General features: G+C 38.5%; 1 protein-coding gene across 2 annotated transcripts in view; it reads left to right on the plus strand.

Moving 5' to 3' along the window:
- LOC121316318 (septin-11) overlaps positions 1-13,060 on the plus strand; it is a 36,919-nt gene extending 23,859 nt beyond the window's left edge. Inside the window, exons 8-11 of one of the 2 annotated variants that reach the window (XM_041251373.1) lie at positions 239-371; positions 1,734-1,915; positions 8,712-8,782; positions 10,818-13,060. In XM_041251373.1, the coding sequence (XP_041107307.1) occupies positions 239-371; positions 1,734-1,915; positions 8,712-8,736 (340 nt within the window). In that variant the 3' untranslated portion in view covers positions 8,737-8,782; positions 10,818-13,060. Of the gene's footprint in view, positions 1-238; positions 372-1,733; positions 1,916-4,257; positions 4,429-8,711; positions 8,783-10,817 lie in introns of those variants that run through there. The other variant, XM_041251381.1, reaches the window with a different exon arrangement.
- The last annotated feature ends 1,686 nt before the right edge of the window (positions 13,061-14,746 follow it).

Consider the following 14,746-nt stretch of genomic DNA (forward strand, 5'->3'; position numbering starts at 1 on the left):
CTGCTCAGATGCACTGCATCTCTGTTCACAGTTTGTGAATCAGGTCAGATTTCTCAGAGCTACCATCACATATCAATTAAACTGGTTAATTCATCTAAATTAAACCCCACTGCAGTACTACACATTATTGTTTACATAATAGGCTTCCCTCTCCCTTGCGTGGGCTGTTTCTGTTTGTGCGAGTGAGATGCCTGGCAGTGATTGTATTAATGGTGCTTGCCCTGCCTGCCCTCAATAGCCTTCAGGAGACGTATGAAACGAAGAGGAATGAGTTTCTGGGGGAGCTGCAGAAGAAGGAGGAGGACATGAGGCAGATGTTTGTGATGAGGGTCAAGGAGAAGGAGACTGAACTTAAAGAAGCTGAAAAAGAGGTAACGTGTAACATGGGAGGCAGTTTAACCCCATGGCTGCCGTGGGCCTACTTACCAATATTGACCAATCCCAAACAACCTGTTTTGTGTAGCAATATTTTTTTTTCTAGCCTTATTGAAATGGTGTGTGTGTGTATTACATACATACATACATACATACATACATACATAATATATATATATATATATATATATATATATATATATATATATATATATATATATATATATATATATAAACAGCTGTCGATTTTTTTGCAAGTCCTATATACCTTTTATGTTTTTACAAAAAAAATGTTTACTTTGGCTTCTGGATGTTATTTATTTGAAGAACTACTGAACAAATTGCTGTTCCTTTATACTTCAATGCATCAGCATTTATTTGTTTACACAGTTTAATGCAGAATAATTGAATTGTGGTTCAGTCCACTTGCTGTGCTCCATTTATGCTGTTCTAAGTCAATAGTCCGTGCCAATGCTAATGCAGCATTGCAGCACAAGCTCTGTGAAGGACCCTTGTTCCTGTTCCCTGGTTGACCAATGGGATAGTTTTGTGGAGGACTCAGGAAAAAGGACCTGTCTGCCAGCTTGGTACCGGCCACTGCTCCCCTTGGCTCCATCGGTAACGTTGGGAGCCTGGAGTGCTGTGAGTTTAAAACGCTAGTGCTGTGAGAACTCCAATACTGGAAATGTGATGGTAGTCAGAGTCTTTCAACACCAAAGAAAGGTCTAGGGAAAACAACTGCACTTTAATAGGCAGGCTGTGTAGTCTGGAAAAGTAACTTGCTGGCATGCGAGATGCAGGTGGAGTAGGGTTGTGCAGTTAATTAGTGTTGAGGCACAGCTGCTGAAGTGGTTCAGAAGCTTCTTGTAGCTCTGAGCTTCACCTGTACTTGCACCAGTTGCACACATCTGTTGCTTGTGAAAATATTCTGGATGTTTTCTTGTAGTCTTTGTTGTTGTAATGGAACAAAAGCACACCATGCTTAATATGAGACGGGTCTACTGTAGAACTTGTGGAGCTACACTGAGGCATTGGCACGCCAGTCATTGTACATGGCATCAAAAATGTACTTGACAAAGTGAGAGAAGGCAGGATTGGCATGTAAAGGGCCGCTCTGACTCCTGTATGCATTCTGATATCTTAGTAAAACTATAACAAAATATGAAGTCTAGTCGTCAAGCATTTCAGCCACTGCGTTTTGTGGCATTGAAATAGGCACTTGTGTTGGAACGTTTTTTTTATTTTATTTTAATTGTTCTAGAGTTAAATGTTTGAGGTAGGATGAGGCACTGTAATAACCTGACCCTTAATGATGAACACCCTCTGTATCTTCCTTTTCATTGTGTTGTACTTGCTAGCTTCATGAGAAGTTTGACAGACTAAAGAAGACGCACCAGGACGAGAAGAAGAAGCTGGAAGACAAGAAGAAGGAGATTGAGGACGAGGTCGATGCCTTCAGCAAGAAGAAAGCAGCCGTGCAGCTCCTCCAGGCCCAGCAGGCCAGCTCCCAATCCACAAAGAAGGAGAAAGACAAGAAAAAGTAAGTGCTCTGCGTCAAGCATCTTCTCACTGGAGGATTCTCTGCCATTCGCATACCCGGTGTGTTTAACAGGCACCGCAATGGCATCCTTGTAACAAGATACAAGTGAAATGTTAACTCCACTTGGGACAGCAGACGATGCATCCCATAATCCCTATGTTCATTAACCCTTTCCCCTCCCTTATCAGAGACAGGCCTGACAGGCTGTAAATCAGCGTGCACTTCCCACTGATAGTTTGGCTCCACAAGGCTGCTCTTTGTTTTAGTTGCACAGCTGGAGTTGAATAACAATTGCGTGGGAGACTGATTTTGCACAGCTGTATACAGCTTGGGGGGGGGGTCTGTCAGGGTGGTTTGGGTCAGGAGCACTCTGTTTTGGAAAAGTTCATTTGGAGGTTATTAGTTTGATCATGTTGGAGCCCTGAGCATGGAGGTGGAATATCATCACTAGAGGTCATGAGGTGACAAGAGCTGTTTATATTTGTTGTTAAATTGCCTAGTAAACAGATTCCTAAACTAAAGGAAAAAATATATAATCGGTTTCAATTATTATTATTATTATATTATTATTATTATTTGTATTAGTATTAGATTGCCAAATGAAAAACATTCAGACCAAACTCTTTTTTTTTTTTTTTTTTTTTAAAAAAGCCCTGTTTTTAATTTAAAACAGATTTTTACTCATGACAGGATGTCGGGCAGCATTATTTACAGAACTGCAGCCAAAATACGTATGTTTTAAAGAGCCTTTCTTAAATGGCCTGCAAATGGAAGGTTGGTATTTTCAGCCTGTCGTGAATTTGTTGTTGCTTAGGGGTTTTCTCAGCTCTCCTCTAGTCCTTGTCGGTGATCCAGCTGTGCTGCATCTGCAATTGTCTCTATGCTAATAAACAAAGGAGGACAGCAATTCAAGACAAAATAAACCAGAGTTGGTATGACACTAATCAGGCTAATTCGGCTACTGACTGATTAACTTTCCTTACTTTACTTGCAAATGTACATATTTTATGTTGCACAACGTGAAACAAATTGTTACTTTATGTCTCTCCTACAATTCACATTTAAGAAATAGTTCAAAGTCACATACAATTACATGATGCATTAGAAGCCAAGGGTGGAGATTTGCTCGGGCTTTACTGTGTGATCCTAGGGAAGTTACTACACCTCCTAGTGGGGAAATGGTGGTATGGCAATCACATGATATCCTCTTAAAATAAAATCATCGCCCTGGAATTGCACACTCAAATATTTTTGGAGCCAAATCCAAAAGTAGTAGCCCCTGACTGACCTCACTAACCAGGGGGTCAGGTGTACAGAAGATGTACATGTTTTCCTACAACTTATTACAGTTGTTTTAAACACTGCTGATAAATCCAACTGTTTATTAGCTATTACTAGAAGTGTTGGCTCGTTTCCCTCCATGGAATTGTAAAAGGATTGTCTTTGCTCTTTGGGGTATTGGACTTAGATATCAGTACTGTTTAATCGATCTCCATTTGTTTAGACCTTAATGTTGACACGTTATGAATGTTTTATTAAATTTGTGGATCAAGAACAAGTTTCAAGTTGCTCATCACTCTTCGATGTTATTGACTCTGGATACTGGCCATTCTTCTCTTTGCAGAAAGGGTTTTGAGAAGGTCATTAAGCATATGCAACGTGGGGAAACCATGGCATAGCTGTAGAAAAAGATCTTACCTTTTCCAAGTCCAGCATTGGTAGTTTTATTTTGGTGCGGTAAAAAGAGTCTATTGGAAATATACTGTTATCCATTTTGCATTAATTGACAGTATTTTACTTTGTGACATTGATTTGCCTGTTCCATTAACGGTTTTATTGTTCATCTAATGTTGAAGGAAATGACTTTGGATAAGGCAGGGCTAAACTGCTGCTGTGAAATCCACTGCACTGCTGCTGTCCTAGCAAGCAAGCGAATCAAAGCTTTCAAATAAAGCAACAAGACTACTTTACTCCTCATTTAATACTAATTCACTTTTATTTTTATTCCGTAACTTTTTTTAGCGAAGCGAACTAGGTTGCCTTAAATACATGAACTGAACAGCACAGAATGATCATGACTGTGGTACATTTATCACGTCCATCATTTGAAATTGGTTTCCATGCCATTAAACTACTTTTTAAAATTACTTTTTAATTACTGTATTCATGCTGAAATGTGCTTCATGTAGTTTTCATTTTTTAAAGGTCACTGTGTTCGTGCTGAAATGTGCTTCATGTAGTTTTCAGTTTTGGGGAGGGGCAGCTCATGTTTGATTTCTGACCATGTTTTTTTTTTTTAATTTATTTATTTATTTTATTTATTTTTTTCCTTTTATTTGCAGTTCAAGCTTCACATAACGTCTGTCAAGCCAAGGAAGCTCCCCATACTCACCAGCTCCTTTCATCCACTTTGCAGTAATGCAGCTGATCCATTGCTGTTTTAAATTGGAAAACAAATTCAGAAGAGTTCATAATAGGAAAAGTTAACGTGAGCAAGTGTGTGTGTGTGTGTGTGTGTGTGTGTGTGTGTGTGTGTGTGTGGTATATATATATATATATATATATATATATATATATATATATATATATATACACACACACACACACATACACAGTGCCTTGCAAAAGTATTCAGACCCCTGACCAATTCTCTCATATTACTGAATTACAAATGGTACATTGAAATTTTGTTCTGTTTGATATTTTATTTTTAAACACTGAAACTCAGAATCAGTTATTGTAAGGTGACATTGGTTTTATGTTGGGAAATATTTTTAAGAAAAATAAAAAACTGAAATATCTTGCTTGCATAAGTATTCAACCCCTGTGCTGTGGAAGCTCCCAGTTTGCACCGATGAAAGAAATTGCCCTAATGAGGACACAATTACCTTACCATTGGCCTCCACCTGTGAACCATTAAAGTTCCTGTCACATTTTCTGGATAAAAACCCCACTGTTGAAGGATCATTGGTAAGGCTGTGAATCTGAAGGAAAATGAAGACCAAAGAGCATTCTACAGAAGTTAGAGATAAAGTAATACAAATGCATAGATTAGGGAAAGGGTACAAAATAATATCCAAGTGTTTGGATATCCCAGTGAGCACAGTTGGATCAATAATCAGGAAGTGGAAGCTGCATCACACCACCCAGGCACTGCCAAGAAAAGGCTGTCCCTCAAAACTCAGCGCTCAAACAAGAAGGAGACTTGTGAGAGAAGCCACAGAGAGGCCAACAATCACTTTGAAGGAGCTACAGAGTTCAGTGGCTGGGAGTGGAGTAATGGTGCACCAGTCAACCATATCAAGAGCTCTGCATAACACTGGCCTGTATGGGAGGGTGGCAAGAAAGAAGCCGTTACTCAAAAAGTACCATCTGAAAGCATGTCTGGAGTTTGCCAGAAAGCATGAGAGTGACCCAGCTGCGATGTGGGAAAAGGTTTTGTGGTCAGATGAGACCAAGATAGAACTTTTTGGCCAAAACTCAAATCGCTGTGTGTGGCGCAAACCTAACACTGCCCACGCCTGAAGACACACCATCCCTACAGTGAAGTATGGTGGTGGCAGCATCATGCTGTGGGGATGCTTCTCATCAGCAGGGACTGGGCATCTTGTTACAATTGAAGGAAGAATGGATGGAGCAAAATACAGGAAAATACTGCAAGAGAATCTGCTTCAGTCTGCTAAAAAACTGAAGCTTGGGAGGAAATTCACCTTTCAGCAGGACAATGATCCCAAGCACAAGGCCAAAGCAACATTGGAGTGGCTCAAGAACAAAAACGTGAATGTCCTACAGTGGCCCAGTCAAAGTCCTGATCTCAATCCCATTGAGAATCTGTGACACTATTTGAAAATTGCGGTCCACAAGCGTCGTCCAACCAACCTGAACAACCTGGAGCAAATCTGAGAAGAAGAATGGGCCAAAATCACTCTGACACTGTGTGCAAAGCTGGTACATACTTACCCCAAAAGACTTAAAGCTGTTATTGCAGTGAAAGGTGGCTCTACCAAATATTAATGTGTGGGGGTTGAATACTTGTGCAAGCAAGATATTTCAGTTTTTTATTTTTCTTAAAAATATTTCCCAACATAAAACAGATGTCACCTTACAATAATTGATTTTGAGTTTAAGTGTTTTAAAATAAAATATCGAACAGAATGAAATTTCAATGTACCATTTGTAATTCAGTAATATGAGAGAATTGGTCAGGGGTCTGAATACTTTTGCAAGGCGGTAACCAGGGGTCACAAATGGAGTTTAGAAAAAGGGGCATTCAGAACAGAAAATAGGAGACACTTTTTTACACAGAGAATTGTGAGGGTCTGGAATCAACTCCCCAGTAATGTTGTTGAAGCTGACACCCTGGGATCCTTCAAGAAGCTGCTTGATGAGATTTTGGGATCAATAAGCTACTAACAACCAAACGAGCAAGATGGGCCAAATGGCCTCCTCTCGTTTGTAAACTTTCTTATGTTCTTATGTTCTAAGGCACTGTGTGTATGTGTATGTGTGTGTGTGTGTGTGTGTATGTATGTATGTGTGTGTGTATATATATATATATATATATATATATATATATATATATATATATATATATATATCACACACACACACACACACACACACATACACCTTGCTTGTTGGAACCATTTTATTGAGCATTATTTCCCTGTATTATATACATATGGATTGCATAAGTATTTGTACTGTATTACATTTGTGTCCAGATCATACTATCTATATTGTAATAATTGAATCAGTCAGGTCTTCTTGTTTAGGCATACTTACTGCTTTGACCTGCATTACCTTCTTATGTAATGTGTGTTAGAAAAGGACATACCATTCAGTGCTGGCTCATGGGGGGGCGTGTTGTACTGTGTGCAGTATGTTTGTCCACTTTTATTCTTGGGCTTGTTTTGTATTATATAAACATGATACATGAAATTGCTTGAAGTGTACAGCTACCCAGTGTATTACCGTCTGGCCTATACAGCATCAATAGACTTTATGAAAGACTATAAAGCAGGGATTGTCTTCAGCCTTTGAAGTAATCTTTGTTGCAACATCTTGTGAATGTTTGTTTAGTTTAGTTTAGTTTATATATATAATATATATTTTTGCATTGTGGAACTTTAATTTCTATATCTGCAGTATGTATTTAATAGTTTTACATTAAGATTCAAAACATTCAAAGGCCTCAATATTGGGTACACATTTGTAACAGTATTTTCCGATCAAGATTGTTTTACAAACAACAAGTTTTATTGAAGTGGTTCATTATTATGACGTTTAGCATTTTAGATTCAGGGACCAAACACTTCTGAGTACTACAAGTTTATTTCTTGTTGTCTTTTTTAATACTAGGGGAGGTACGTAATAAAGTAGCTGTTTACCTGTCTGTGACCATATATTCTTTAGCAGTATTGGTAAATAAATGCCCATCCCTACTTTTAAAAAATAAATTAAATATTAAACAGCAAGAACAACACAATGGAATCAGTTTGTGCTTAACTTTGCATTGCGTTTCTTTCCCAGACAGTCTTGCCGTTTCTGAAACATCCCAAGACGTGGAGGGCATTGCTGACCCCCTGAGTTGTGGGATGTTGTTTTATTCTGCTTCTGATGTTCTCTCTGCTTTCTTTCCCTTCCAGGCTAGGTCGCCTCTCTTTCTTACTCTGAACTCTGAGACACACACTGTACCATTAAGCACCTCTCACCTTTACAGCTCCTCTGCTTCTTCTTTTACTAGCAGATTTTTGTTTGACTCTTTTGAACAAGCATGGCTCCAGGGACAAAAAAAAAAACAAAACCATCTGTTGAATGGTTTGGACAACAAGAGTAGGGAAATGCAGCCCCCCTTTTAAAAGAAACCTTCAAATTCCAATGTTAGGGCCTCCAGGTTAAAAAAAAAAAAAAAAAAAAACTTACTAAGAATTAAATCTACAATGTAATTGTTTCCTCTGAGTAACTAACTTTTATATTATCTGTATTTAATTGCTGACAAGCAGTTTAAATGAATTCCTGGAAATTCACCAAGGTTGAATTGGAAGAACCTGCAATGCAAGTGACTCCATGAGAGCTAGATGATATATAGATTTTCTGAAATACTGTTGAGCAAAGCAAAAAGTTTTCAGATAGGTTTTTTTTTTTTTTTAAATATGCAAAAAGGGCTTATATCTCTTGAGTGGCTCGCCTGGGTACGTGGTGTGCAGGGTGAGCTGTACAGCACAGGGTCGTGTCCTGGCCGTGGGAAGTCGTTGGTTTTCTTTAGGGATTCCAAAGGGAGCCTTGCATTGGCTCTGGCACTCCCATGGGTTAGGGAGGCAAAACTGGCAGGGACTGTTTCTCCTCATCATGCTACAGCGGACCCTGCTGGCCTGGTGCCCAGTGAGCTCAAAAGCAGACACCTGCAGGGCTGGCCCTTGTCCTCCAGAGGTCGGTAGCTCGCTGACATCTGCATTCGAGTTCCTGAGTGGAAAAGAGGAAGCTGGCTCAGTCGTGTGATTTGGAGGATGCCCACTGAATGGATGTATTGGACATTCAAAATGGGGGAGAAAATCAGGGAACAAATAACTTGGCACACAATAAAAATAAATAAAAGATAAAGGCTGAATATAATAATATCAGTTACCGTTTTAGTAACCCAAGCCATCGCTTATTGAAAACAGTAATACAATTCTCAGCAGATAGAACTGAAATCTATCTATTATTGGAGGAATACAATCCCATTGAGCCATGTTAAATTTCAGCCTTGTAGTAGCTCTTCTGTTTCTTTCTCTTCTGCTTTGTTTCTTCACAGTAATCCTTGGCTCTGCACGGAATAACTAACTCCATCAGTGTCTTTATGGATTTATTCTTTCCTCTATGCATGTAAGTATGGCTGTTGTAACCACTCTCGCTCCCATATAAAAATACACGCAACCACAAAGTTGGCTGTCGCCGTGGTTTAGACGATTTTTAAATGATTATGTTCTTATTGCCAGACCCATTTCAAAGACATTATACCATTAGCCTTTTGTCAACCTTTGCTTGGTTTGCATAAAAAAGCTTTATATAATTTTTTTTTTTTTTTTTTTGGGGGGGGGGGGGTTAGCTGTTGGTGTTTTATTTCTCATGTGTTTTTAAAATGCAGTGTGGGTGTTCCACTCACTAGCATGCTGCCTCTTGGCACATGGACCCTCTGCCTTCTTGTACTGTTCAAGTCAACGTTTGAGACTTGAAACAAGAGGACAATGTTCCTGCACACCTGCTATAGTGCAAAGCAGGTCCATTGAGATTCACAGCGGGGCCAGGCCAGCTCATTCAGCAGCTCTGGAGGGGTCACACCCACACTAGACTGCCAGCAGCCTGAGATGACTACCAGGCAGGGAAAGAAAATGAAGGACAGTTGAGCTTGCACAAAGCAGTGTAAAAGTCAGCAGTTGTGCTTGGCCCCCCAGTTCAAGTCCCTGCTGCAGGGCTGTGCATTGCTCTTAAGGATCACCTCTATACATCTCCTCTCATTTCTTTTCTCACAGAGATGCTTTACATGTTGTCTTAAAAAAAAAAAATCAACACTTCCTTCAAAAAATAGCCATTCAGGAGTTCAAGTTTAGGAAATACAAAGCCAGGGCCCACTTTGGTTAAAACATAAATTACACCGTGTAACAATTTTTTTTTTTTTTTTTTTTTTTTTGTTCCAGTAGTAAGTGTTATTTCCTAATTGCTTATGCCTCAAAAGTATAGAAAATGGCTATTATTCCCCACAAACTTTGCTTTTGTGACCAGGACAGTGATATTTCAAAATATCACTATTTCCAATGGGAAAACGGGCAAATGTGTGTCTTTTCGTTCACATAAAGTCAGAAAAAAACAACATATGAATCCAATGTTTTTATACTAAAGTAATACAAAAATGACTACAAAAGATTTAGAAGTGAGTAGTTTTTCGAAATTTACGATTATACTGTAAATATAGACACACATTTGCCCGTTTTCCCATTGGAAATAGTGATATTTTGAAATATCACTGTCCTGGTCACAAAAGCAAAGTTTGTGGGGAATAATAGCCATTTTTTATACTTTTGAGGCATAAGCAATTAGGAAATAACACCTACTACCCAGGAACAAAAATTGTGTTACATAGTGTTATAAAACTTTTACCACAAAGAAAAGTGTCAGGTTTTTTGCAGAGCTGTATGACGCTCATATTCATGATTGGGTGACCAGTAAGCTGTAATTAATATTTAAAATAAATGCTTGACTTATCTGTTTAATAAATGGCATGATGTAAACTGCCCTGTTCTTGCTGCTTTTATTACATTAGCTCCATTTACCATACATATGTTTATGAAATAATTTCTCTGTGCATTTCATCTGTTTTAATGCATTAAATAGATACTTGGTGCACATTGGTTCATTACATTTAAATACCATTACCTACATAATGTTTCTCTGTTTTTAAAGTAATGGGGCATTTCTGAAATGATGTGAATCACACAGGATTGATCATTAATAGGCAGCTGCTTTTATATGGTAGAATTTCTAACTGAAACATAAGTAGCCATTTTGTAAAAGGCTGGAGTTTTTTTTATGTGTGTAATGACGTATAGCGTTTCAGTTTTGACACAATATACTGTAAACTTCAGCTATGTATTCTAATGATGCCAGCACTGACAAATTCATCCTGTGCAAGGTACCAGTCCAATTCTGCTTGTCTTTCTTTTCTTTTTTAAACTGCATGAAAAAGCCATTAAAAAAATAATCGATTCAGTGTTTGTGTGACCACAGTGCAGTCATTTGCATAATTTCAGAACCAGAATTGTTAATGTTTGTGGCAAGATTCACCATTCCTTTTGACTTTTTATTATTTTTTTTTCCTTTCCAGTAACCTTTTATTGTGTTCTCGTTTTGTTTCCTTTTTTAGCCTCTTCTTTCTGTAGTCTTCTCATTGCCCGCTGCGTGCACGTTCTGCGCTGGACAGCAGGTGCACTCGTTCTGGAAAGACATGCTCCTCCGTTCTCTATTGCTTGTGTTTCTTTGCCTCTATCACAATGACAGCATTTATATAGAAACTTTTGCATCCTCTTTGGAAGTTTAAAAGCATAGTTTTTAGATTTTCTTATGCTGTAGCTTTATTAAAGTGCAAATGTCTATCCGAGGAAGGTGATTGCACCATGTGTTTGTGTGTAGGGATTGGGAGATTATTTTCCAGGTAAATGTGTAGTTATGAAATAGCCATATGTTGTATTACAGCTTTAATTGTTGTATTAAGAGGGGGGGGGGGGGGGCATCTTTTTACAAAAAGAAAAAAATGACATTGCAGAACTAGAAAAAGTGTGAAGTGGTTGAATGTTTTACTAATGAATTGTGATGCTTCCTTCCACGATCTGAAGTGGAATACAGAGGCTATGTATTGTAGAACACGACCAGACCAAAAGCACAGCACAGCTGTTCGCAGTCCACAAAGTGGTTTTGGAATGACAATTCCCGTTTGTATGAACACCTGCACCTTTATATCGTTTACCTTTCACAAAAAAAACCAATGTCCTGATGCACATCATATCATGACCTGGTAAACTTGACAAACACTGTTTCATTTCATGAATGTTTTTAATCAATATAACCCAAAGAACCATGTACCATAAACAATCCACATTGTGCACTTTGAACAAAAACCAGTATCTGCTCAAGTCGTTCTTGCCTGTCATTCACTACATAGCCACTAAATGTGCAGTTCTAATGTGCAGTTCTAGTACATGGGTATTTCCATTTTTAATCAGGTCTGGTACTAGACTATGTTAAAGAAAGCTGTTTGCAAGCCATGCTTTAGGTTGTCTTGCATTTCCTTGTCCGTCTCACCTGGAGGGTGAAATTGTCCCCACCCCTTCAACACCATCTTTCCCATCGTTAACCAAGTAGCTGGCTCCCTTATTGAATGTCATGCTTTGCAGGCAGTAACATGTTTTAACCTTGTGTATTGCCAGGTGCTCTTAAATGAAAATGCATGTTTGATAAAGGCCTGTTCCTTTCAAAACTACACATTTGAGACGTGAATACAGTCATTTAGGATAAGGCCTGACAGTAAGATTTATGGAATGATTTTGTCAGCTACAAGTACTTTTAAAGGGTGTTTTGTTCAGCAAGGTGCTCTCATAATACTTGGTCAGGTGTCCTGTCCAAACCAAAAGAACAAGAGAAAAAAATGCAGTGATATTGGGTGTAGACTTCCTGTGCTTCCTTTGAGAAGCCTTAATCTGTTTCCCATTATGTACCCAAAACATTCATGTACTGTATTTTGAATATATAGTGACTGGTGACAGCAATTTGGAGACCAACCTATAGTAATTTAAAGACCTTATTTTTGGTCAGATTTTCCTGATACATTTGGATTATCTCCTGGCAGATTAAAGTCCAATATTGCACTTTTTTATATTCGGTTCATTTTATGTTCTGCGTTACCCGGGGGTCTGTTTTATCTTGCTAGAGCTGAAAGGACAGGCTTTCTGATTTCAATTAATGTCGCATCCAAAGTTTTCCATACAAACTAGTCTTGTGATTTGGCAACGTGTTCATTTAAATTAGGATTGGATGGCTCAGGTCAGACTTCTGCCTTGAAAAAAAAGGGGGTTTGAAGTGTTATGGTTGTGGCCAGCATGGGGCTTTAGACTTCATAGGGTCAAACCTCACTGGCACGGATTTTAGCCCAGGGGAGGGTGGATCTGATCGGGATCTCGGCTGGTTTCCCACAACAAGTTAAAATGTGTGGTAACTGCAGTATGTTTGAGAGAATCTGGATAACACTTCCAAAAGAATCGCCAGACATAACTGAGGAGTGCAGATCTCATACCGGACTTGTAAAGATCAAGTATGAACTTCAGCTTTGCTTTGAAAACCGGGTCTGGATCTTTCAACATGCACTGAAGAAGCTCAAAGGAAGCAACAGCTGTGCTGATCAAATGATCTGGAAGCTTGAACTGTTTTGTGCAATGCCTCCTGATACTGGCTCCCTGATGGACAGGAATTGTTTTTAGAAAACCTTTTTTTGTTGTTGTTCTCAATTTTGATATACAACATGATACCAGTTGTTACATAACTTCCAACAACCTAGCCTAAGTGTATGATGGCCCAGTCAAGTATCCTGCAAATAACAATACAATGTCAACAGTATATTTCAAGTGTCTTGGTGTTTTTCTTTTCGTGCGAGAAAATTAAACTTGTCATGGGCATTAAAATTTAAATAAATGTGTGAATTAAAAGGTCTTAACTACTTGATCCAGCCTTTTGATTCTGGAGGCAATTAGTTGTGGTGGTGGCCCATTCTGTTCAGGGAAGCCTATTTTACTGTAAGAGGGAGGAAGGCAGGGTCAATGCTATGTGTAAGAGGGAGGAAGGTGCAGTCAATGCTATGTGTAAGAGGGAGGAAGGCGGGGCCAATGCTGTGTGTAAGAGGGAGGAAGGCGGGGTCAATGCTGTGTGTAAGAGGGAGGAAGGTCAATGCTGTGTGTCAATGCTGTGTGTAAGAGGGAGGAAGGCGGGGCCAATGCTGTGTGTAAGAGGGAGGAAGGTGGGGTCAATGCTGTGTGTAAGAGGGAGGAAGGTGCATTCAATGCTGTGTGTAAGAGGGAGGAAGGCGGGGTCAATGCTATGTGGGTCTGAGAGAAGGCCAACATAACTTGTGCATTGCACATTTCCACATTGCTGAATGGATTCATCTGAGGCTTTGTGAAATGTTAACACATTATATAACATTCATGAGTCCTGGAGCTGAATTTCCTATGCACTTTTGCATTAGCTATAGTGGCACAGAGCATTTTACAGAGGGGTGGTGGGTAAATTCTTCATATTAATTACAGAACCCCACAGATCTGATCTTGGACTTCCTGTAAGCTGGTCAAAGGTTAGTGCTATTTGGGGTCTTTGATTTTGTTTTTTCTGATTCACCTGTCACACGTCCTTTGAAAAATGTTTTCTGTCAGTTTGTTACTTTTCCATGCAAAAAGACAAAAATCAAAGGGTTTCGGTCAGTAGTCATTTGTAATATCTATTTTCCCTTTTATGAAAGACACATTTTTAAAAGAATTGTTTGATATACTTCATGTTTATAAAATGTTTTTAATGTAACCACTGTTTGTTTTTTACTACGAACACATTACAGCGTTTTGCTTTGCTACAGCTTCACACTTGAAGCACACAGAAGTATAATAGCCCTGCTCTTAGCAGGTCTTGTTTGCAGACATAGTTATTGTAATACATTGAAATGTGTGGTTCCCTAACCCTGATCCCTACTTCAATCTCAATTTAAATTCTAGATTCTAGACCTCTACTTCAATCCTAACCCTAATTTTAACCCCAAATATACTTCAGTATTTAACAGCTTTTTACCCGAACCTTAGTCCTACCCAACCCTAACCTTTTAACCTCAACTTGAGTTTGAGATTCCAATACCAATTTTAACCTTAATTTCCTAATATTTAACTATTTACTCCAATCCTTATTTTTAACCTCAACCCCTACGCCTACTTTAATTTTAACCCAAATTCTAGATTTTAGACCCCAATCTTAACTCATAAATATATCTCAATTGCAACCCTGAACGATTTCCCACTTATTTCAGTTTTGAAATTCATTTTAAATATTAATTTTATGAACTTTCATGAGGAGAGAACGTTTGGACAGAGCTGTTAAAAACATTATTTATGAAATTATACATGTTTTTTTTCTTCACTTAATATATTTTTTTTCAAAATGTTATGTTTTTACACTAATCACTTTTTTATTTTGATAAAAATCTGTACATACTTCATGAATTGTTCTCCCAGTTTTTCTTGGTTGAATACATACACAGTCCTCTCC

Source organism: Polyodon spathula, chromosome 1 (assembly GCF_017654505.1).
Source record: "Polyodon spathula isolate WHYD16114869_AA chromosome 1, ASM1765450v1, whole genome shotgun sequence".
Taxonomy (NCBI): Eukaryota; Metazoa; Chordata; class Actinopteri; order Acipenseriformes; family Polyodontidae; genus Polyodon; species Polyodon spathula.